The sequence below is a fragment of the Ahaetulla prasina genome, chromosome 1 (assembly GCF_028640845.1).
Source record: "Ahaetulla prasina isolate Xishuangbanna chromosome 1, ASM2864084v1, whole genome shotgun sequence".
In the NCBI taxonomy this organism is placed as follows: Eukaryota; Metazoa; Chordata; class Lepidosauria; order Squamata; family Colubridae; genus Ahaetulla; species Ahaetulla prasina.
The window spans coordinates 171,718,692-171,744,955 of record NC_080539.1 but is presented as its reverse complement, the minus strand read 5'-3'; the positions used below and the strand labels follow the sequence as shown (position 1 = coordinate 171,744,955).

Here is a 26,264-nt window from a genome sequence, read left to right as displayed (position 1 = left end):
TTAACAGTTCCTTTCAGGAAACCAAAAAATATATCAATCCATACTCCAGAATCTTTTCAGAACTTGTGGTCTTTAATTAACATTTTAACAAGGTGAAATAGCTATATTTTCTGTATTCCTTCCTGTAACATTTTTAAAAATACTCAATTCATTGGTCATTTTCTCTGTAACTTTAGTGCAGAAAGTCAGCAAAGACTCCTTTACAAGCAACAAATTTGGCAGATTTAAAAATTTTAAATTAACATATTTTACCTTAGAACAAAACTCTTGGAATACATACGTTGTTTTGAGCTTGGAACACTCAAAGAGGCTCTTTGAATGATCCAAATTCAAAGCAAAACACATGTTTCAAGAATTGGCTGGTTTGAGATTGAAGTGGATATGGTCAGGATAATTTTTATTCTGGAAATAATATTTTTAAACTGATTTAATTTTCATAAACAATTGAACATAAACTATAACTATGCCTATTTTCTACAGAGGTATTCTAAGTATGAGGATTTTTTCCCCTGAATATCCAATTCTAATGAGACTGCATTACAGAAAATCTAAAAAAAATGCCAGCTATTTTACTATAGCATGTGAAAAACCTGAAATCCATCTGCATTGTCAATGCTTTGAAATTTCTAGGTAGTCCTATTGAATCACTATAAGCATTGAGTTCCTAGATTTTCTGGGAACTTCAGTGAAGATCTTATTTAAAGGTTTTTGGAAAGCCAAGAAGCCAAGGCATGTGAAAGCTACTCCTTTCAACACCAATAAAATTTAATTTGCATCTCAACTAAGTGTTTTGGAGCTGTAGTATTTCTTCACAGATTCAAAAATGTGGCTTAGATTGTGGGATTATTAAAAATTTATTTATTTATTTATTTATTATTTAAATTTATATACCGCCCTATCTCCCAAAGGACTCAGGGCGGTTCACAGGCATATAAAACATCAATATACAAAATTAAAATAATCTTTAAAAAACTTATTCCAATGCCCTATTATTAAAAATAGAAATATAAATATTAAAATCAATTTAAAACCCCTGTAAATTTAAAATCTAAGCCAGTCCTGCACAGATGAATAAATGTGTCTTGAGCTCGCGACGGAAGGTTCGAAGGTCCGGAAGTTGACGGAGTCCTGGGGGGAGCTCGTTCCAGAGGGCGGGAGCCCCCACAGAGAAGGCCCTTCCCCTGGGCGTCGCCAGACGACACTGCCTAGCTGACGGCACCCTGAGGAGTCCCTCTCTGTGAGAGCGCACGGGTCGGTGAGAGGTATCTGGTCGCAGTAGGCGGTCCCGTAGATAACCCGGCCCTATGCCATGGAGCGCTTTAAAGGTGGTCACCAAAACCTTGAAGCGCACCCCGAAGGGCACAGGTAGGCAGTGCAGCCTTCGCAGGCTGGGTGTTATGCGGGAGCCACGAGGGGCTCCATCTATCACCCGCGCAGCCGCATTCTGGACTAACTGCAGCCTCCGGATGCCCTTCAAGGGAAGCCCCATGTAGAGAGCGTTGCAGTAATCCAGGCGAGACGTCAGAGTAAACGCCAGTGATAATCAGATTACTTCTGAAACAATCCTGTTTAGGATGAGGTTGTGCATCATTTAACACTGTAAAGAATATTGTGTTTTCTGTCATTTCCTGCTTTAAATTAATTAGAACAATTCTACTAAATAGTTTGCCATTATAGTGAAAGTTATGAAAATATTTCCTGCCAGTGTCTTCTCCCAGCCTCTTGTTTGTTCTTTCCTATTTGGTAGCTTCTTAGTTGCTGAGGGAGCCTTCAGATGGGCAGTGGATCATGGAATATCAGCCTGTCCTCCAGGCGTCATGGCAACAAGTGAGTATCTTTATTAGAAATTACTATTGAAAGTGTTAAAGGGACACTCGGAAACCAGTGAAATGGATTTGTTTAGGTACTATTCATGCCAATGAACCATAGTCACATCAGCCTTTTTATTGGGAAATTGCACCATAACTATTATTTCAAAGCCATTATAGTGATATTCATAAGAAAGTTTTTGAACATTGAAATTCAAGCTGCTGGTTGCTACCCATAAAGGCCTACATGACATAGAACCTGGTTACTTGATGGACTGCTTGTCTGCCATAGTATCTACCTAATAGTATGGCCAATTTGATCTGGCAGAGTTGATTTGTGCTCCAGGTTCCTTCAATTAAACAATGCCATCTTTCTGGACTCTGGAAGTCACCTTTGTAGTAGCACCTGTTTTCTGGAGTGAAGTTCCTCTGAGATCAAAAAAGCCCCGTAGAACTGGTAATTTGAAGAGTCCTGAAGCTCTGGCTTTTCACACTGGCCTTTGATGAGTGTGAGCAAAAACCACTTTTCTTCTTTCTCTTTGTTCCCATTTGGATTTGTTATCTCACCGTGTTTGAACTTTTTTGTTGTTTTTAATGTTTCTAATGATAGTTAACTGCCCAGAGTCTGAGAGTTGGCATATAAATTTAATGAATAATTAATTATTACAATTATCACTGGTGGGGTTTGAGCAGAAGTGGTGATTTATTCAGCTGGAGGTTAAATTATGGATAATATAGAGCATACTTTTCAATTACTATCAAGAGAGTGTTTGAAGATCACAGGCTTGCAAGAATAGAAAGGGAAAAAAAAACATGTAAGCTTTATAGTTGTACGTTACAGATCTTTAAAATGCCGCAGGTATGAAGATTAAATATCTTGTCTTCATTAAATTTATTTGATATTATACACCATTTAGAGCCCTTTGGGATGAGACAAGTTACAACTACTGCAAAATAAATATTTTGTTTGATATTATTGAAAGTGCCATAGCTATTTATGTTTGGGAAATTTTAACTTTCAATAATAATAATAATGATTTATTTGTATATACTGTAATTTGTATAATTTATTTAAACTATGTATAGAACTATTTTTAAGTTGATATAGAATATATTTCTAATTTATGACTGCATCTTTTCTGAGTATTTAAAAATCTTTTCATTGTAGAATGTTCCATCTCAAAAATATTTAACTATACCCACAGCTCTCTGCATAAATGGATATATTAGCTGTTAATTTTCTCTAATAACTTTATTTATAACTTTATTTTATTATGTTTGGTCTTTTCACTTTATCTCCTTACATCATGGTAATTGTATAAAAGAAGAGAAAAATAAGGTCTTGTTTTAAAGTGTTTCTTGCATTAGATTGTATCTTCCCTGATTTTCCACTTTAAATTGAATGTGATATTACTCGAACAGTTAATCAAGAATCATTCTCTGGTTTTCTGCATCAAAACAGTTTTGAGATTGGAATCATCATTTTAGAGCCAACCTATTAAAATGTTAGCAACAAGAGAGTATCATTATATTATCTTAAAATACTTAAAATTTCTCATTGGTACAGAGGCATTATGAGTTTATAGTTGCGATAAAAAAATTTATTGCATTAATTGTAAAGTAATTGTCATATATAATGTTTTCTATGTTTTCCCCATTTCCTTTTGAAAGAGAATTTCATATTGTTTCATCTTCAGAGCCTTTTCAGCATACACCAAAAATGACTGCCAGGGGGTGCTCTATGATTGATCAGAATTGGACTGCTTTACTGAGGATTAGATATATGCCCCTTTTTTTGTGGTTACACTTAATTTTTTAAGATACTTTAAATAGTTATATTGCGCAACTCTAGAAGTATAATTGCTTTAATGCTGTTAATAAAATAGGCAGGGTGATCATGATTTCTAACATTGTTAAATTTATAATTAAATTTCTTCTGTTAGATTTCAGTACACTGCGGATAAAATGAATCTGAATTGCATTTCTTAACATTTATTCAGTTGAGTGCATTGAAGGTAGAGGAACACAGAAAAGTATATATTGTTTCAAGTAGAATTTTGGAAAATAGCACTGTAAGAAAGATGGCAGAGCCTTTAAACTCAAACTGGGACAAAATTAGAGGCCATTGTCTTCCTTTAAACCACGGGTGTCAAACTCGCGGCGTCATGTTGCTGTCACGTGATGTATCATGGCGTTTTCCCCCTTTACGGAGCTGGGGTGGGCATGGCCTGCATGTGACGCATCTGGCCCCTGGGCTGTTAGTTTGATACGCTTTCTTTAAGCCAAAATAGAAAAGTGCTGAATTCTATTCCTCTCAAAGCTTGTGCCAACCTTTCATTTCCCCCCCCTCTCCATATAGACTGTGATGATCTGTACAGGAGAGCTAAGACTGATGATAGACTGGCACCTGGGTGGGTAAACAATGAGAAATCCCAATCTAGAAGAATAGAAATGGCACCCTAGCAGATAACCAATTTTCCATTGAGTAGAGTGCAGAGAAGATGACACCTCCTCTACAAATGAGTTAAGCTCTGTATTTGGCATATGAGGCTGGGAGCAATATCACAAGACTAAGCCAGGCTTGGTAGAGATGCAAGAAAAGCAACTGAAAAAAGATGGAAATCTGTTCAGAGAATTTCTTGATCAATTTCCTGAGGCAAAGTAATTAGTTACACAACTCCTCAACCTAAAACAAGTTCCCACTAGGTATAGCAAGCTCCATGACAAGGACAGAGACATAAGATTCAAAGTTGCAATTGGCCCTGATGTCAAATCTGTATATGTACCTTGGCAATACTCTTACAGGACCACTTAGTAACTGCTGAGAAATCAAGAGCTTATTCCCTTTCTCATCAATTACTGATATAAGCACTAGCATTTGCTACCATGTTTCCCCGAAAATAAGACCCTGATACGTTTTTGAACCCCAAAATAAACGCTTGGCCTTATTTTCGAGGAGGTCTTATTATTTTGGAACGTGTGGAGCAAGATGGGGGTTCTCTTGCCATCTTATCTGATTTCTATCTTTTTCTCCCTAACCCTAGGCTTTTATCTCAGTACAAAGATTTTGTGTGCTTGTGTTTATTTTTCACCAAAAGAAAAGGCAGTTTTCCAAATTGTTCTATTCATTATAGAATAAAATGTTTGACTTGTTTATATCAATAAAGCAGTCAGTGAATACCTGAGTTTAAACAGCAAATCTCTAATCCAGAGAATCATTCTTTGAAGATGGAATGACATCACTTTACCCATGGAAGAAGGGAATGCCCTTAAAGTCATTTAAGTTTCATGGTTTATAGATATTACAGATTGATGACTATTACTGAAAGTTGCATAAAACTGCAGTGCGGTTTGATTGCTTGGGAAAATAGGCAACTTTATAGGGAGCAGCTATTCAAGTAAATTAAAAACCTTTAAGTTTTGTCCCAATTCAAGGAAATTGCTTTTTAAGGATTTTATTACCACCACGAGATCCTGACTCAAAAAGACTAAACAAGGTTGTTCACCTAGATATTTGTGAGAAAAAACTGGAAGTGTTGAGAGAAAAGAGCAAAACACTCTTATTCAATAATAAAGAAGACTTAATAAAGTCTCCACTGATCTGAAGGCAGCACCTGATGATGAATGATGACATATGCTAAGAACCTGGCAAAGAGGGATCTCTTCAGTGTCTTTAAGTGCTTATGGTTCCTAGCTGAATTTCTTTGGCTTTTGATAAGAGAGAAATACTTGAGAATAGATAAAGTTGCAATGGCATGTACACATGATAATTTTAGTCTGGGAAGGGTTTCTCTAAAGAGGGCAAGGTAGATCCTTAAAAGTTGGCAGGCAATCTTGTGTCTAGTGGAAGTAACAATTTCTTAATGGCCCTATTAAAATTGCAATCCTCAGATAAATGTCCATAATTAGAGCTGAAAGGGCTATTGGAGATTGTCTTTGAGAGCATCCATTTACCATTTCAATGTATGAAGGCTGGAGAAGAAGAATTCAGAGTCTTGCTAACCAGTTCATTTCATTGCATTTGAGATTGTAGTTATTATCTGCTTAATTAACTTTTGTTCTCTTAAGTGTATCAACAACAGCACTGTTCATGACCTAATTTTATGAAATTACATATATCGGGATCACATGTTTCTTCCTCCTTTTTTCTGATTGTCCGAAGGAAGATGTCTCTTTTGGTTAAAATTGTATAAGATTGTATTGCTAGTTAAGGAATATTTAGATCGCTATACAGATGCTGTATATATGCTTGAGTTTGTTGGGTAAAAGAAGAATTTATTAAAGTTAATAGCTTTAGTTCTTCAGAAATGTAAACACTATTAAATGTTTTACAGGACTTAGCTTAGCGGCTTTTAAAAGGAACAAGAGGAAATTAGAGCTGGCTGAAAAAGTAGAAACAAATCTTTTTCAGCTGAAGAAAAGACGACAAACAAGTGAAAAGGTCAGTATCTATGGAGAAAGATGTTAGCCATTTTTAATACTTCAGCAAAGTTCAAACTTTAACAGCTGAATAAACTGAAAACAATGTTTTAATTCTTCTGATTAATGTTTCTTGGGAGTATTTGTTTGAGGAACAATCAGTCATAAATCAGTATTTATGAAAAGTCCTTGCATACCTGGACGCAGGTCTAGACAATGTAATATGTGGAATAAACTTCCTTATATTCTTATACCTGTGTCAGTATGTTTACAACTGGTAAAATACAGATAACAATACGTTGGTTTCCCAAAGAGTTCCTACATTAGATACCTAGTTTGGGATTACACTGAACTTTAGTTATGCTTGTAACATATTAACCAAAATAGGTCAGTCCTGACCAGTACTCTTTTTACTCAGTAGGAAACATCATGAAATCTATTGTCTAGTCCATGGTCACTAAATCCTGAAGTCCAACGCTGCCCAACTGATACCAGCTGTGAAAGTCTATATCAGTATTTAAATTTAACTATATTTTCTCTTGTCAACCCTTTGCGCTCTGCATAATACTATTAATCTTGAAAGTGAGCATTGTGATGTGATGTGTGTGTGTGTGTGTGCGTGCATGCATACGCCTACATTTGAGTAAGTGAAAAAAACCAAAGGAAATATAATATGCCAGGTTTAAAAAAAATCGTATATGGGATTAGATCCATTAAAACACGTACACCTTAATCATAACTGATTTAAAAGCCATTGGTGTGATTAATTTTAAGTATCATTGATTTTACTGAGCTGCCATTACACACACATTTGAATCCAAGCCACTATTTTATCTGAGAGCAAGTCTATTGCACCATTATAGCTTGATGATATATTTTACTATTTTCACTTTTTCAGAATGTGCATGACAAATGCAAAATGAAAAGATAAATATCTGTTGAGACATTTTCTCCAGTTTAAGATTTTGATGAAAATTTCTCAGTTTAAAGCATATTCTGTGGATCTGGAAAGGGCTGAAACCTTAAATATCAGGTAGGTAAACATGTCTGGGCATTTAATTAGCATTGACTGATCCAGAATAGTCCTCTAATCAAAAGGCAGGTTGACATTTGTTTATTAAGATTAACTTCAGCAGCCTGGTTTTCTTGTTGCTGAACATAGCTTTTGAATATATATTGAACGTATTTTGCCAGGAAGAATTAAAGATGTGCGGACAACATCTGCAAAACACATTGCTTTGTTACCTCCTTTTATGGGGAAGTTGATTCGGGGAAAAGGTTTACATATTATTCAGGTATTTATTTATTTTTTAAATAACTTAAAGAAAACAAAGATCCTTAAAAGTATTACAGGAAGGATGATAATGGTATCATTTCATATTATAAAGGGCAAGTCAATGCTTCCAATATGCCAGAACATGAGCTTATCAACCTGTTATTTGAGAGTTCAAATATCTTGTTATAACATTGAATGGGATAATGCCACCTTCACAAGTGAATTGAGAAATGCTATAAAATTTGAGTTCTATGTAGGGCTGCAATATCAATATACTTGACATGTCTCAAGATTCTGGTCCAATACCTTATACCAAGAGTTTGAAATTCAAATGAATCTGAGGACCACATTGCATAAAATGACCTAATTAGTGGGCAGTATTCAAACATATGCAAAATGCAATAAATATTATTTTTATTAATAATTAACATGTATACTTACAAACAGTACAAAAACTAAAGGACAGTAATTGTTGCTAAAAGCAAAACTGCGTTGCTTACAGTAATACAGTAAAATGCTGCATTGCCCTGGTTGCAATCTCCCACTTGTTCGTTGTCCCATATCTCATTGCTATGTTGCTCTGCTTTCAAAACTATAGGCAGCTAGCATAGACAAATGGTGACATCACAGGCAGTGTTCCTTCTGTTCACCAGCACAGTCATCATGGGCTCTCATGGCTCCTGCACATGTGACAAGACAATGAGGCAAGATGAGTTCTGGTAGTGCTTTAAAAAACCTCAGTGGTTGAAATGTGACCCATAGGTCAGGTATTTGAGACACCTGCTTTATAAAGTACTTCCAACCAGGGTGGATAAAAATTGTTGCTTTTTTTACAAAAATATTGGATTTTTTAAATTTAAATCGGATTGTTTTGTTTTTATTGAATTTATTTTAATAAAATGTTTTTGGAGTAAAGATCCATCTAAAGATAGTTTTCTGTTTAAGATATATTAATAATTTAGTTTACTCAGCATGAAATGGAGCTTAGTTATGTAGCATGAGGCTATATAATCTGCAGTATTTACATTTTTGGTAAACTCATTTAATGAATCGAAGCTCTGCAAGCTGAGATGACATGCACTGCATTGATGCATTCACACGAAGTTCAGGAATATTCCTTTATCCCATGTTTTGCAAATCTCTTTACACTACAAACTATTGTTGTTTGAAGAGAAATGCATCTGTACCACCAGGCTCTAAGTGTGAGGAGGAAGGGCAAGCAGTAAAAATGAAAGTGAAAGCTTCTAAATATAATATTAAAAAGCACCTGTCATTTTAGATCCACCATGGCAGTGCCTGTTAGCGGGCATCCACTCACCTGCTACCTTCCACGTCCCTCACCTTGCTGTGTCACTGCCGCATCGCCAGCCGTCCCTTTAAACTGATTGGGACTGTTGGTGAGTCAACAGCGGGTCAGAGGAGGAGCTGCTGCCGGACAGAGATGACAGTTGTTCTTTAAAAATTATGATTTAAATCGCGTTGATTTAAATCAAGCTTTTGTATTAGTGATTTAAATCATGATTTAAATCGTGATTTAAATCGACTTGATTTAAATCAAATCCACCATGCTTCCAACAATGCTTTGTATATGTCACCTCTTTGTTTTATAATAATATCATTGTTTCTGGAGTCATAAATGGAGAGAGTTGAGGAGCCATCCCAGAAAGCAATACAAGCCCTTCTGTAACTTTGCCAAGAAAATGTACTTGATAGCATTTTCACCTCTTTTATGGTTTGATGCCAGATGTTGAAATTGACATAGAACAACACTCTAGTCATATCGCTCTGCTGCATAACTAAATGAAAATCTGGATTGTTTTACTTGAGCAGTTCATAACAAGTAATATACAGTGAGTTTTATAGTGAATGGATTAAGTTTTATGGCTGCTGGAATACAAGTTATTTCTTAGCTAAAAAAAACTTTTTCCCCTTCCTTCCCTTTAATTGATATGAGGAAGGAACAGAATTGCTATTCTGTAAAAGGAATAATTGCTTCCCTTTGTGAAAATGTAGTTTAGTTCCCGCTACTGTTGAGGAAATTGCATTGCACTGTTGGAAGAAATGAGATTCCAGAGAGAGACGATTTGGTATAGCGGTTGGAACACCAGACTAGAAACCAGGTGCTTGCTTGTGCACAAAAATAGCTGTGTGACCTTGGACCAGTCACTTTCTCTGAGCCCTAGGAAGCAAGCAATGGGAAACCATTTCCAAAATCTAAAGGGACTAGTCCAGGCACTGGAATCAATGGTTCCCAAAGATACCTTTTGTGTCTGTTCCTTAGATAAAATTCCCCCCAATTTTTCGAATCTTTAATACCTCCAGAACATTTTTTTAGTCATTTGCAGAGCTGCTCTGGGAGAAAGAAATAAACAAAATTTCCTTTTTGCTGTTGAATGTGTCCTGCCCGCCAGGATCCCCATGAGTTCCAATCATGGGGATTCTGAATCTAAACCAACAGGTTGGCCTCCCTTATTTAGATGTTGACATGGAAAATACATGATGGGCATCTGTATAAATTAAATGTTATTTTGCAGACAATGTATTTCTGACTGCTAATTTTAGAATGGGTTTTGGTGCCTTTTTACTTTCTATTCTTGAGATCCATTGTATTTTTGTATAAAGGCTTAGAACAAGGTGTGAGAACTGCAAGAGGCATGGCTAGTGATGTCATTGGAATGGACAGCAAATAAATGTTGAACACTTTGGAGGATTAGGAGACAATTTTACAGGAATTTTGAATGGTGTAAGAGCTGTTGATGGATTGATACATCTATATTCATCACAGATTGGAAAGTTTAAGCATTAAATGTAATAATTGATCTAAATTCAAATATTTAATAATTGTATTAGGCCATTAAATCAATATGATTTTAAAAATCATAACTGCCCAAGATTTGGCACAATATTGAATGGCTGCAGGAGTCTTAAAAAGAATGCCTTTCGATATTCAGTAGTCTTCAGGATGCTGAGATTCCACTGAAGGGCTGCAATTTAACAGCTGTGAACATTGTTTGTGTGTGTGGATTAGAGTATTCTTACTGCCCTCCCTGCTTCAGCTCCTGAAGTTTGGGGATCTTAGGAACGTATAGACTATGGTTCCTTTTGATATGTTCGATTATTAGAAATATAAGCCTCCCCTCTTCTATTTTTGCTTAGTTCTTTGGTATTAGATCCATTTATTTTTAGTTTCCATATGTGTACAATAAACTTGGTGTCCATGGGGTGATTTTTAATAGGGAATATTTTTTTTTAGAGTTCAGTGATGAAAGTCATTTTGAAAAAAAAAATTACTTGGAAATGAAAGCCACCATGATAGAGTTGTTATAGTGCTAGTTTAGGGGTGGAAAAGGACAGATTCTAGTCCTTCCTTAAAAGTGGAAAGCAGCTGGGTTATCTAAGGTCAGTCAGTCTCTAGCCCAAATCTGCATGCGGCTCCAAGCAAGATGGCTGATAAACAAAACAGTTTGAGGCATTACTCATTGATAACTTTGCCTTAAAATCTAGATATGTGCCATGCAAAAACAAGCAGGCCAACAACTATCCAGAACAAATGCATAAGAAAAACATCATACTTCTGAATGAAGAAAAGTAGATTTATCCAAAGCTACAACAGCAATTGTTGTAAACTATTGTAAACTGCTGTAAACAGCAGTAAAGCAAGGTTTACAATAGCTGCATTTAATATTTTTGGACATTTCGCAGTCTATTAATAGGTGAGATGTTATTGGAATATAGATAGGGTCATGTCCCCAATATTGACCCAATTGTTATTCCCCCTGGATTTCAGAGGGAGTTGCAGGGAGGGGTGATTTAAGACTTGAACAGCAGCTTTTATCTGATTCTCAGTTCAAAATGGCAAGAAAAGGTGTTTCCATTTTTTTTTATTTTTGGCATTTTCATGAGAAAGCTAGAAGACTTCACAAAGCAAGAGTTTGAAGGCCACAAAAGCCATAGGGGCTCCGGTTGTCCAAAATGGTCTATCATTGCTTCTCAGATGTTTTCATAATAAACACTTTGTTTTCTATAACTTATTTGAGCTTCTGCATGGCAAAATGGGATGAACTTGGTTTGCAACTTTTGTTCTTTCTTGGAACCAAAGTCATTCAGATTAAAGAGGATTTATGATAGCCTTCGGTTGCTTCTTGGTGTGCGTTTGTTCTAAGGGCTTTAAACTTCATTAGAAGGAAGCATATATACAACTCTTTCCACTGTATTAATTTGGATGGGAAACTCATGTGCAGTGCTCGCTTGTAAGGGGAAGATCTGGCAGAAGATCCCTTGAAAATCCAGCTGATACATAATTAGTAAAATGATAGTTGAAACTCTAGCCTTTGTTTTTGCCAAAAGCTGTAGCCTCTAAAAATAATTACTTTAAAAACAAATGTGTTGTGTATTTGACTATATCAGATCTCAAGATAGTCTTGATACTCTAGCAAGATACTCCTGTTTTAAGAGTAATCTTAAAAGATGGATAAAACAAGATACAAACCTAGGAATATATTAAATCTTGTTCAGTTATCAGTGAATGTATATTCAGGAAAATGTAGACCTAAGTAAGGATACCTAGGGATGAAAAACACATCCCTTTCACTGCTGTCCTGTCTGGATTTGCATTGAACCGTAAGTTCCATTTGAGTCCAAAAGAGCTTACATTTCATTAAAAATACATTTCAGGACTGGGTAATTTGCAGCCCATGACTTAATTTCATTTGATCTTGAGCCTGTTCTGGAAGTATTTTGGTCATGATTAATCTGAACCACTCCTACCTATCTCATCCCTGGTACCCTGTTATGTAAAAAATAAGAGACAGCAAATAGTATCCAAAAGAGAAAAAGAAAAATAGGCATTAGAAAGAGAATGGTTATGGTTATTTCAACCCTAGTCATTGTTAGCAGAATTTTTGGGGCATTTTTTGTGGTTTTTAAAAAATTACTCTTGAAATGCCACTGTAATGTAGTTAATGTGGTAAAAGGCATTGCATAAGTTATCCTCACACTACGGTAACCCTCAATTCAAGAATGAGTTCCAGTCCCAAAATCTTACCCTTATGTTAATTTGTATTTAGGCCGGAAGAGTATTAAACTACCATAGTATTTACGTAGTATCTACATAGTAGTACGTAGTAGAAGTAGTATTGTGAATTTAATTTGAATAATTGTGTATTTATCTGGAATTTTGCTACATACAATTGCTATAAGATGCCCTTAAATTGGGACATTTTTAACATGGGGACTTGTATACATTTTGAATAAAGCCCTGTCTTATTTAGCTTATTCAGAGGAAGAAAATACTTCATTAGAGGTGTTTCGTTATTAATGAAGTTTTATTTGGAACAAGTTGGTAAAAAACTTTGCCTGACTAGAGCTATGGTTGGGTGAGACAGCCTTCTGTCTTGTAGATAAACTTCATATCTTAGATGCAAAAACTGACCTTAGCGAGTGATCTCAACAATTGGATGTAGAGCTTGTACAATCTGGTCAAGAAAAGTAAACAGTCCTGTCCTCGATTGATAGTTATTTGGCTTTAAGCTCCCATATGTCTTCAACTGCAAAAATATCTCACTGCTTAAGAATATCTTTTCAATGTCTTTGTTTTCCTGTTGTATAGGAAAATGAATCAGAAACATTGGACACTGTTGGAGCAGTTGTTATTGATCAAGAAGGAAATGTTGCTGCTGCCGTGTCCAGTGGAGGCTTAGCTTTGAAACATCCTGGGAGAGTTGGTCAGGTAGGTTTAATTTGATGGTGCATCTTCATTTTTTTGAAGCAAACTTGTTGTCAAATAGAGAGCACATTCTTCAACTTGATGAAAATGATGCTGGTTCAGGTTAGACATTTATACGATAATCCATTCTCAGTAGGAACTACCAAGCACTTAATAAAATACATTTTAGATTTGGGCCTTGGATATTTGAAGATCTGTTATTGTGTGGTCCTGCTTGCTTCTTAAAATTCGACTTGGAAACTGTTTCCTAGTTTGTGTTTTTCAAATACCTTCTAGTCAGAATTGACTTCTGGCAATTGTCTTGATGGGTTGCTTCAGTTTTATTAGCAAAGATTTTGAAAGTGATGTGCCATTGCCTAAGATACCCTATGTTGCCATAGAGTGGCGTGAGAGAGACTGGCTGCCCTAAGGTCATCCCATAGATTTCTGGTTTCCAGCCTGATGTTTTATCCACAACTATTCCATTACTTTCTGAAATACTCTTGAAGTTATGCAAGGCAGGGATTTTTTTTATCAGATTCCTGCCAAGGGAAACCTCATGCCTTCCCCTTATCAGTGGGGCATAATGACTAAGATGCAGGCCAGGGACCTCAGGTTCAATTCTATCTCAACCATGAAAACTCACTGGATGATGTTCGAACGGTCACTCTCTCAGTCCAACATAGATTACATGCTGAATGTTGTGGAGATAAAACGAGATAAAATCTCCATGCAAGCCACTTTGTGCTCTGGGTGATATAGCAAGATATGAAACAATAAACAATTACAATTGCAAGTATGCAATATATAAACCTATATACTGATATTGTTAATTATCTGAGTTTTCATGATTTATAAAAAAGGTTTTGGGATACAGTTTGAACAACTAAAACAGAAACAGGAAAAACTAATAATTTTGCAAAATGATGAAGCAAGCCCTGGAGCAGCAACACAAGCTCTGCCCCTTTTATACATGATTGTAATATACCGATCAATGCCTATATAAAAATGGCAGAACTTGTGGCATGGCACTCATATTGCCATTTACCCTCTTCCTGCATATATCTTTGAATTGAGATTCACTATAAAAGTCAGTAAATGGAATACTCTGCCATTTTTTTGCCATCCTAAACAATTTCTTAAATAAGTTTTGGAGGCAGACTTTAAAAAAAATATGGCTCTACCAATGTGGGAAAGAAATTGGCAGAAATAATCCTTCTGAGTCATTCCTACATTTGTTAAAGAGAGTTCTTTGAAGTTAATTTATAAATGGTACTGTACTGGTGTATACATAATAGATGTACAGAATATACTCCCAAAATGGTTGGAAAGGCAGTGAAAAAGAGGTCATGGTGGAGAGAGGGGTAATTACCAATATTAATTCCAAAAAATTTGTAGAAGTAAAATTATGCTTGTGGACTATCTTTTCTAAGAACAGTTTAAGGATGTTATATGTTAATTACCTTCTGATAATACGCAAATGTTGTAAATTATATTGAAAATGTGCCATTATAAAATAAAAGTGTATGGTATCAATGGAAAATTTAATGCAGAAGCATATTAAAAGTTATGCAGAACCAAGAGGTTTTTATGATATATAGCATCCTTTTATGAATTTTATTAATAATGATCCTAAAGATTAAATTTCTCAGGACAATAATCCAGTATTGTAGTTTATAATATTTTGTATTATTATTTCATTTGTTGAGTATTGTTTTTATGAGTTATTTTATTGTGGATTTTTCTATATATATAAAAAAAGATTCAGCTTGTCTTCTGCAGGGAAGCTCTAGTGTTTATGGGTTCATGGCTTAGGGGAATGCAAAGAGTTTGCTTAGAAATAAGGGACCCTGTCAGGTAATATGCACAAGCCTAGAATTTGTATTGAAACCTATTGTCTAACATTTAATTAAACTTTGTTGTTACATAAAATCCTCTTACTATTCTATCAGGCAGCTCTTTATGGATGTGGTTGCTGGGCTGAAAATATGGGATTTCAGAATCCTTACTCTACAGCTGTGAGTACCTCAGGTATTTACTATTCTTATAAACATTTGTCTGAATGCTAATTCTTGAAATACATTGATGATGCATATCTTGAAATGTCTAAATATTTCTGTTCAAAAACTTCTGCGTTTGTCTGTTTGAATCTAGTTCTTCAGTTCATTCCAATCTCAATTGTCATTTCCTCATATGTGACTGAATTGATTTTTCAAAATAGTTACTACCAAGTTTTGAAATATCGATGGGTGCCACTTTGGAGTAAAAGCTCAAAATACCTCTGTATAGTAGATAATGGGTCTAACATGGGGAGATGAATTTCTCTGCATCCTCCAGCAACTTTGCTGCTGTATCTGATCATTTAACAATAGTTCATGTGCTGTAATTTGCTGCCTAGCTTCCTTCTTTTTTGCATGTGGCTTGCAGAAAGAAGCCTGGCTTTTCATTTCTCCTCCACTCAATAGGAGTTGCTTTCATGTTTGAAAATTGAAAACGTGTGTTTTTCAGTGTGGTGTATGAATGCAGATGCCCTCTGTCACACCTGCTTCTAATTTCCTGACTTGAAAGGAAAGCTCATCAAAAGAAGCAGAAACAATTTCTTTGACACACTGCTCCGAAATGCCTCGCTTTACAGAAGTTCTTTGCAATGCCATCTTGGTTCCATTGGTAGATGACTCTTAAAATGCTGGGCTTGAATAATAAGTCATGTTTTACTTTGCCCAATACTGTGGTGTTTTTTTAAAAAAAAGAAGAAAAAAAAGACTTTTTTTGAGGTTATTTTAAACTTTTTAAGAAATCTGCTTAAAGGGGATTTGCGTAGGTGCTTGGCTTTGTGATAAGCTGAAATGAAAAACATTGCATGTAGTAGTAACCAAAGGTCATGTAAACTGATAAGAACGTTAACACTCAGAGGCCTTTAAGTTTTCGGGCTTTTCATGTTTAATTCTAACATTCCAGGAAGAATGCCAGCACAAAATCATGCACCTCCTAAAAGACTTCCTAACCTTGGAGTACTACTGTAATATGCATAGGTGCTTTTAAAAATGTTTCTTAGCTTTAGAAATAATAGTACAATGAAAATATGAGGGCCCCAGTGACGTGATACAGATGATCCACAGCTGCATCCTTCCTTCCTTCCTTCCTTCCTTCTTTCCTCCCTCCCTCCCTCCCCTCTCCTCTCCTTTTCTTTCCTTTCCTTCCAGTCAGGGTAGGTAGGTTGATAGGAAAACTGGTCGGGAGCCCATGGATAGGAGGTGGACCCAGTGGGGGAAATAGGAAACCATTTGATTATCTTCACCAAAAAAAGTTCTGTTTGTGTAATAAACTATAGTGGTAGAGATGGATGAGGCTAAAAGACAAGGTTTGTGCATGGAGATTTTTTTGTATGGGAAAATATTCAGACATCTGAACTTTTACCTAAAATGGTACAGATGTTATACATCAGTCAGAAGTATTTAATCATGTTGATAATCCTACTGAGGGCTAGAGAGAAACTATCAGACTATGTAAAGAGTTACCATAATATGGATTTACCTATAGCACTTTTAACAATTTTTTTAGCAGCCTTTATGGAGGGCGGCATAATGATTCAGCAGTTAACACACTGGGCTTGTTGGCTGCAAAGCCGACAGCCCAGGAGGTTTGAGACCTCAGAGACATGAGACGGGGTGAGCTCCTGTCCTCACCCTAGCTCCTACCAATCTAGATATTTGGAAATGTGAGTAAATAAATAGGTATCACTTCAGTGGGAAGGTATCAACACTCACTGATGTCATGCTGGCCAACTGACCATGGAAGTGTCTTCAGACAGTGCTGCCTCAACAGCCCTTGAAATGGAAATGAGCACCGCCCTCTATAGTCGGCAACGATTACAGAGTAAAATTCACAGAGGCTCTTTTACCCTTTAGCTTTACATTTTTAGGTCGACAAAAGAGAAAACAAGCAGCATAAAGATGCTTCCATCAGCCAGTGACCTGCCAGTGAAATCAGTGTAGCCTTTTTGACAAGCTGTCAAAAATCCCAACAAACCTGGAGGCAAAGAACATTCACCTGACACCTTGATGTTTAGAATTGTTTAAAATTTCTGCGATTTTTTTTCTTGTTTGTTTGAGTTTGAGAAATACTTTTTCTTTGAGGGTGGGCTTTAATAAACAGTTATATATAGCTCCCCACAGGTGTATTCATATGGAAGGTATCTGTCTCCTTGCCCTGTTTTAAAAAGCATTGGAACAAAAATAGTGGAAGTATCTACGGATCTTAGTCTGCAGCGTGTAGTAGTAGTACTGTAAATTATTCCAGAATGAAAAAAATTAAACTGTTCGGTGTGTAGGAGTCGGGGACTGTCAGTGTAAAGGTGCTAGTCTGTTTTCAGCAAGATATATTCTGGAGTGACCTTTTAGCACTTTGAAAAGATGGCTGAGGCAAGTGTGATCCTTTGTTAAGTACTACACTGTTGGCTTAGCATCTGTTTATAATAAAGTAAGTTCTTTGTGTAAATCTCTACAGTAAAATATCTTGACATGATGTCTGTAATAGTTAACATTGGTGCTTTCTTTCAGAGAATGAAGAGAAGTAAGCGATGGTTGATCACACAGTTTTCCCTAAGTGTGATGGGAAAAAAGTGACAGGACTTTTTGGAAATTCAAGAATATTCGCCAAAACAAAAACTTCACTGAAGAGACAGGACAGAGTATTAAACATATACTCTGTCCTGCCTCTTCAGTTAAGCTTCTGTTAAGAGGAAGAAATGGGGGGTGGGGAGTATTAACTTGAGTATTATTTTTATGTTAGATATGCAATACAGGAATAAGCTGTTTGTTAATTACTGAACATGGTAAAGTTGTCAAGTTCAACCCCAAAGGTTAAAAAAAGATATACTATGTTTATGAGTTTGGTGTTTATATGTCATAACATTGTTCTCCATTATTGATTTATAATATAACACAAGTGGCTTGAAATTTACATAAGCTTGAGTGAGAAAGCATTGTGAAGGCCCCTGTGTGTTGCTAACTAAATCTTAAATACACGTACTCTTGCTTGATCATGCTTAAAATAATAACCTTTACTAAATGGGGAGACTAAATGGTGAGTTAATACTCTCTGAAATTATGGGTTCTGATTGTTTTGTTTTGTTTTGTTTTCAAGTTCTTTCTAGTTCATTGGAATCTTTTGAGATTTGTACTCGGAGAAAGGTACTATAGCAGTTCCATACAAACTATTAGTTAAGATAAATATATTTTTCTGTATTGCACATGTATATTAACCATCCTCGTACGTATATGTCCTTTATAGGTTGTGGAGAGCATCTTGTACGGACATTACTGGCCAGAGAATGTTCATGTGCTTTGCAGAATGAAGATGCTCATCAAGCTCTGCTAGAAACTATGCAAAACAAGTTTATTAGTAAGTACAAAATTTAACTGAGAGTTGGCTGCTAGTTGTTTCTAGCCATGTTAATGCAGTTAAAACCAGAGTTCTGTGCTACTTTGTAGGACAGGACATGATTTTTTTTTTTAATCTAAAAAGGATTGTTCCGAATATTTTGCTGGTCTTTAGGGTGCATTCGGTTTCTTTTAGCACAAAAAATAATTCTGTTGCAGAAAAATACTTTTTGCATCTTAAGAGTCAAATGGCACCATCTTCACCCTGAATAAAAATCATATATATGAAATGCTTTGGTATTAAGAATCGAAGGACTTGATAATACTTGTGTGAGATTTCATCAATGTACTTCCCCTGTTCTTTGATAATGTAAACTTTGCTCTGTTACTGAATTGTTGCTCTACTTATTTTCTTGTTTTACTCGAGATAGCTTAGAAAATAAAATAAAGCATAAAACAACATTAATATAATTAGGCTTAAATTCAAAATTATTATAAATTGATTTAACAGTTTAAAACTTGGGGAAAGAATGTGTTTTTCCATTTTTTAAAATATTGGTAGAATGTGTTTTCTGATGTGATTTTGTTTTATTTAAAAAAAGTGCAGGTTGTTGAAGGAGAAACCTTCCCGTAGCATTGAAGCACCCATTATTTTTCATTCAGTTATTTCTGTCCTTCCTTTTCTTTTCTAAACTGGTTCTTTTGTTATAGAAATTTAATAAGTAAATTTAAGCTTTATGCAGTAGATTAAAATGAACCTTATTCCAGATAGGTCACTTTGGAAGTATTCTTTAATTCTTAAAGCAGAGGAGGATTCTTTCCAAAGCAGCTGGTATTACATATATCTAGTCTCTTCCATGTGCACCATTTTAAAGGGCTTTTAATTCTGCTTTTCTATAGGTATAGTTAATGCAGAAAGAGAAAAGGGAATGGGGTGATTGATAAACTTGCTTTTTAATGAAGTGAAACAGTTTGCTAGAGTTCTCCAGTCACAGAGTGAATGGATGTTGTGTCTTTGCTGGTCTGTTCTATGTTAGTTCTGACTCAACTGAGCAGGAATGTTTTCAAGCCTTTGAAGAGAGAGCCTATGTTTTAATCCTTCCTGATTCCGGTACTGCTTCAGACAAACCTTTCTTCTGATCCTTATTTTAACATTCAAAATCCTTTCCCTAAATCCTACTGTAATCCACTGCTTTGCAACTCATTCCTTCATTTAGAAGTCAACTTATATTTTTTCATTTTTGGAATATGGCTGCTGCCTCTGATAATGTCATGCAAAATTAAATATAGGCTATTGATTTCTATACATCACAAGATGGCTTGCTTTGTATGAAGAAAATTCCTTACAATTCCCTTTATACACCCAAAGCAGGTCAGTTTTATTATAGTCATTGACTAAAATGCTCACGTTCATAGCAATAGCACTTAAACTTATATACTGCTTCATAGTGCTTTTACAGCCCTCTCTAAGCAGTTTACAGAGTCAGCATATTGCCCCCAACAATCTGGGTCCTTATTTTACCCACCTCGGAAGTATGGGGAAGGCTGAGTCAACCCTGAACCTGGTGAGATTTGAACTGCTGAACTGCAGCTAGCAGTCAGATGAAGTAGCCTGCAGTACTGCATTCTAACCACTGCACCACCTTGGCTCTTACGCTCGATAGACAATATCAATGGTAATATCAAATTAAGTCATACCTTTCGTATCAATGTTAAATGTGGGCATGACAGAAGTAGGCCCTCCCTGAGGCAAATTTTTTCCATCCAGTTTTTAAAAACACTCAGTGGTTTATTCTTCCAAGCTTTCAGCTCATACTGGAGCCCATCATCAAGGAACTTCTCTCCCTGCAGAATATGTGCACTGGTCTATTCTATGTATATGGTACCTGGTTGTATGTAACTTTTGTTAATTATGATTTTCACGGCTGGCATATTAAGTTGTTAGTTGTTGTTTCCTTGTGTCATCGCACTCTTAGCTCCTAAGAACTTAATAGGCTGGTGGTAAATCAGCACTCCTATTGATTGACAAGGGACCCATTTCCCAGGCTTCAATCATTTCTCTGTTTATTTTTGTCCTGGCTTGTCCAACAATAGTAGTAGCTGCAAAATTGAATGCATATCCTTGTTCATTGTAATGTGAGGCTACCATATTTTTTATGTGTTGCTTACCCAGGATCAAAGATAATATTCATTCCCCCTTTTGTATGAAAACCTGGCAGGAATCATTCCTAGAAGAATCTCTGCCTACAGTTTCTCTCCTCTTAAACAATAAGGCATTTATAGCTATAGATCAGGGGTGTTAAACTTGATTTCACTGAGGGCCACATCAGGGTTGTGTTTGAACTCAGGGGGCTGGGGTGGGCATGGCCAGGGTGGGTGTGGTCAGCTTGACATCACTCGTGTCAGAGGGGGCATCTGTGGTGGCCTGAGCACTTCAGCCAGCAAAAACGGGCTCCCAAACTCCGTTTTCGGGCGCAATGGTCTCCTGCAGTCCTCTGTCAGTGAAAACAGCTTGGTGGGGCTGTGTGCGACACCCCCCCCCCCCCGAGTTCTGTTTTCACTGGCAGAGGGCTGCAGGAGGCCGTTGTGTCAGAAAACAGAGACTGGGAGTGTGGCACACGGCCCTCCCGAGCTCGGTTTTCACTGGCAGAGGCATTGCAGGCCGGTTCTTTGCTGTTTCCAACACGGCCCCCGGGCCTTGAGTTTGACACCCCTGCTATAGATTATCTGAAAGGTAGCAAAATGAAGGATTGAAGCTTCAGATTCCTCAATTCACATTTGCAGAAGGTAAATCAGTCAACCTCAGAAACACAGGGCTGGTACACAAGTAGCAGCCATATGTGTTTAAATGAATGAAAAATTCACTATAAAATCTAAATAAATGTTACAAAAGGATGAAATTGTAAGGGCAGTGTTGGAAGAAAATGGAAGACTGGGGGATTGAACTTTATGTATCACATTGTTTATATCAAAGTCTTAGAAAATTATTCAAATTGGTATAAGCGAAATGAAAAATCTAAACATACAAATGAGTTTTTAGTACAATATCCATACATACTTAGATATCCGTTACCCTATTCAGTTTCAGAATAAGCAGGGTTATGCAAAGTGCAGAAAAAGAAGTAGTAAACAAACAAAAGGCAATAGATAAAAGAAAAGGAAATGGAACTAAATCTTTTTTACATCAACACTATTCATATATTGCTCCATAATCTTCTGTCCTTGCAAATTATCCCTGCTTTTACCACAGTTGACATATAAATTCATACATTGTTTTTTAAAAATCTCTTTTTAAAAATCTCATTACCACTATAACCATAACCATGGTTTTCTCAGTTTTCGTCTACGTTGTATGTTTTGTAGTTTGATTATTTTACATTCTCTTAATATGAACAAAATCAAAATCAGTATTTTTTTAAATTGTTATGAACTGAATGCATTTTTGTTTTCGGTTCACAACATCTATTCGTTCTTGGTATGCAGTATATCTAAATTCCCTACTCCCATTGCATTCAGCTTACTTTAACATTTCTCCTGATATAGCAATTATCATTTCCATACAACAAAGTGGGCTACATAATACTTATACTTTTCACCCAACATTTATTCTACAAGATAGACTGCATAAGTTATACTACTTTTCTTACAGCAAAATGCCTTAACTTTTCTCATATTTTCATATGCAGGTTTATAAAGTAACTGTAATTTACTACTGTCAAATGTTTTACTTCCATTTTCTGTAAAAAGTTTGTAAAAAGAAAATATTCTGTAAAAAGGAGTAATGGTTTTCTCGGCCGAAGAGCTAAGAGCAATCAAAAGGTATAATATGAATGTGTGTATTGTTTTATCTAAATATGATTTTTAAATGTGGTTTTGGTTACCTTTTTTGTTCTAATAATCTAAAATCTATGAAATATCAATTCTTCTCTGTAATCTATTTTATCTACTATCAATAGTAATTAATTTATCGCTGTATAGATAAAATAGCTGTTCTCTATCCTAATTGCAAAATATTAACATGTTTTTAATACAGGTAATCTTCAGTTTATCACCACTCAGTTATGATGGCACTGAAAAAGTGACATACAAACTCTCCTGGGACTTAGAAACACTACAGTGTCCCCATGGTTATGTGGTCACATTTTGGATAGTCAAGAATTACCTTTAAAAGAAATTGAAGAGACATAATTCAAAATATATGATACAACAATGCCTTTTTTAGTACGCTGGATTATAGAAATGATAAACAGTTACAGCAACTGAAATGCTAAAAAAGATTGTTTTATGTATAACATCATTCAGCATCAATGTTTTTTAAAGACATGCCATCTGATCAAAAAAAAGCTTATATCTACAGCATGGAGTTTGTTAAGAGCTGTCAGATCTTAAAATCAATACCACATTTTGCAAAAGTACACCTAAATGGTAATGCAAAAATGCTGGACATGTTCTAATTTTACTGATAAGAATAGTTGCTTGAACTGCAATTTATAGTGTAAATTTTACATCTCTGACAAATAACCATGAATAAAGTAGGTTAGTAACATTATGACTTTTCTCTTTATCATCAGAGTTTTATCTATCTCTTATCTATGTAATATCACGAAATAAAACTTCCCAGAGAGGCATATAAATATTCCTTCTTACTTGGGAGCACCTGAGTGGATATTCAGAATTTTATTAAAAAGTGCATGAAAGACCACCCTAGTAGCAGCTGTGTTTTCTTCATCTTATTTTTATAGCTAACAGGACATTTGACTTAAGTAATGGTGGATAAGAAGCGGAATACATGAATTATGCTGTTTTTGTGTAGGTTACCTTTGGTTTAATAAAGATAAAAGATGGAATATACAACTCTGATGTAGAATGAAAATAGTGTTCTGTAAACATAAGTATCTTTCAGACAGAACAGGATTTTATACCTCATCTATTCCTTTCAAATTCAGCCAAGTTTGTGGAATGCAAGCTTCTCAGTAAATGTTTATTCTATTTGCAGGCTGATTTGGGAGCCTAAGAATTGAAATATGCGTCGTTCTTTAGAACTGCATGTAAAGTATTTTCAAACTTTTAAAAACCTCAGCTATTTTTCTTTAATAATGCATGCACTGTTTTGCAAAAATACATTTTTGATAATCTCTTGCGTATGAATTAGAGTGTGGAACATTCGCATGATGAAAAAAATGCTCATGCTTCAGGTTCCTTGTTAATAGATATCCATATGCCAAGAAGCTTTCAAAAGGTGAAGTACTGTAGAATTTAGAGGCAGCTACATTTTATATATTTATATATATTCATCTTTCAGGCAAGTGTTGATGGCTACTGGACTAATCCTTGCAGATTGCTATGCAGGACTAAACTTTGCAATCTTCTGGTTTTTAGCCTGATGCCTTAATCACTATGCCAAACTGGCTGTTTATTTACTTATGTAAATACTAAATATCCTTACAACATTACTATGGCAATCTGAGTGCCTTTTTTTCATGGGTGTGATAGTTTATAGTGCAATCTTAACTTCCAAAATAGAGTTTTATAACCTCTTTAGATCAGAATCTACATCTATTGTTGGGGGGAGTGAGATTATTTCCCAAAACAGTTCATTGGTTATTTTTAAAATTGATGAATCATCATTCCTTAACAATAGTTTGTTTGATGACCGTTTGAAGTTATGGCAACACTGAACAAATGGCCTCTAAATTACGGCCACTGCAGCACCCCTGGAATCATGTGATCAAAATTTAGGTTCTTGGTAACCCGTTCATCAGGTAGAGGTCTGGGGGATATCAGAGAAAGCTGGCTGAGACTGCTACAGGCCTCAAGCCCCCACTTCAGCTCCAGCATCATTGGTGCTGCCATCACCACTATGGCCTGCTGATCACAGTATGGCCAAAAGAGCACAGCGGGGGAGATAGGCAAGTGGGAGTTCAAAAGGAGGTAGCCTGTTACATTTTGAGGCTAGTGGGGGGGCCAAGCCAGGAATGACTTGGATTGGGATGGGATCTTACCTAATGACCAGTGGGGATTGGTTAATGACAACAATGGGGATTGCTGGGATTTCTGTCACTAAGCAATGCAATCATGTGACATTGCACTTTTAAACCCCGTTGTTTAGCAATGGCAATTCCAATCCCAATTACCTTTGTAAATTGAAGACTACCTGTATATGTATTTCTGCAGAGGAGCAGAAAGAAGATACCATTAGGTAATAGTTATAGATTACTGTACTCAGTTCATGAGCTATTTAACTACAGATAGTAGAGAGAGAATTGCCTAGTAAACCTTTGCAGAAACCTAGTTTATCTAAAACTTATGGGACTTTTTGCAAATGAAGATGAAATAATTATCTTACAACTTTTGAAATGTTTAAATGCTGCTTTTACTAGAAACTGAGTATATTTGAAAACCTAGGTTAACAAAATATTTTTGAATTGCTGCTGGGTTTCATTAAGCTCCATAGAACATCACTGTTGTTTTGGTCTTCATTCTCTCATATTCTGCCATGGCCTTCTGGTAGCCTCTTTTCCCTGTCTCTTAGTGCACATTTTACGGTTGTAAAATGATGAAATATTTTCTTGCTCAGCAGCACGAGATGAAAGTCAAATGTTTAGCACATCCTTCTACTATTGTTTTAAGTAAATAACATATAACAGACTGTTTTGTTTGTGTAGCAAAGAAAAAAATACATCACTGATACTCCAGTATAAAAAAAAAGTACTTACATTATAGTGATTAAAGCAAATTAAACATAAGGAGAAAAACAAACACAAGAAAAAAAATATAATTTCAACACAAGATGAATTTTAGACGATACTGAAATATATTGCCTATCTTAAAACTGTGAGTACAACCTGACAAAAATGTACGGTTAGTTAGCAATAATTTCATTGTTGCAGTTGTCTGATGTGAAAGAAAGCATTCTGTGAGGGAAAGGGCATTTTTCAGTTTAACCATTGTAGGTAAAGTTAGTTGATGCAGCTGAAGTTGGTTGTGATTTAAAAGTGGAATATATATAGTCTTTAAAATCAGTGGAATATATATAGTCTTCCACTATTGTTGCTTGATATGCGGGCAATGACTATTTAACAAATGTGCGATCAAAGACTCTCTGCCCTTAACTGACTTGTTACATTTGCATTTAATCTTGTGGTGTAACCATAAAATTCTTTCCACATTTTAAAATATATGACATTAATTTGAAACTGAACCAAAAATAAAAAGTGGTATACATAAGTTTTAGTTGGCTAATTTAAAATTAATTACAACTTCTGGTGTAGCACCTTTTAAAAGTATGTTTCAAATTTGAAAGGAACATTTGTGAAACAGTTGTGTTTTGTTCATTTTTCCAGTGTTTCAAAGGAATTTCTCAGCATAATGGGCAGGGTGTTACATATAGCAGTGGCTTTGGGCAGCTTTCTTTAAAGTTCGCATTGTAGGCCCAATATATTACGGCATATTATTTAATTTCAAATGAATTGTCCTTTTTGTGGGTATAGTAGCTATTGTCTTCCCTTGAAGACCATAATGTCTGAAAGTATAGTAGAACCTCTGGTCACGAATGCTTCTGACCACGACCAAATCGGGTTCAGTCCAAAAAATTCACAATATTTCCCCCCCATAGCCGATTTTCCCTTCTGTGCCATTTTTATTGAAAGAGCCAAATTTCCAAAATTAGGTTCAGG

The 26,264-nt window shown here is 35.7% G+C and overlaps 1 protein-coding gene across 7 annotated transcripts in view; it reads left to right on the top strand.

Moving 5' to 3' along the window:
• Window positions 1-26,264, top strand: part of TASP1 (taspase 1) — a 53,259-nt gene that overhangs the window by 13,651 nt on the left and 13,344 nt on the right. For all 7 annotated transcript variants that reach the window (XR_009154978.1, XR_009154979.1, XM_058181727.1 and 4 more), the window contains 5 exons: window positions 1,748-1,827; window positions 6,143-6,249; window positions 13,112-13,231; window positions 15,160-15,238; window positions 18,500-18,610. Coding sequence is in view for 5 of the 7 variants with exons in the window: in XM_058181727.1 (XP_058037710.1) it covers window positions 1,748-1,827; window positions 6,143-6,249; window positions 13,112-13,231; window positions 15,160-15,238; window positions 18,500-18,610 (497 nt within the window). In the remaining 2 variants the exon portion in view is untranslated. The remainder of the gene's footprint in view (window positions 1-1,747; window positions 1,828-6,142; window positions 6,250-13,111; window positions 13,232-15,159; window positions 15,239-18,499; window positions 18,611-26,264) is intronic.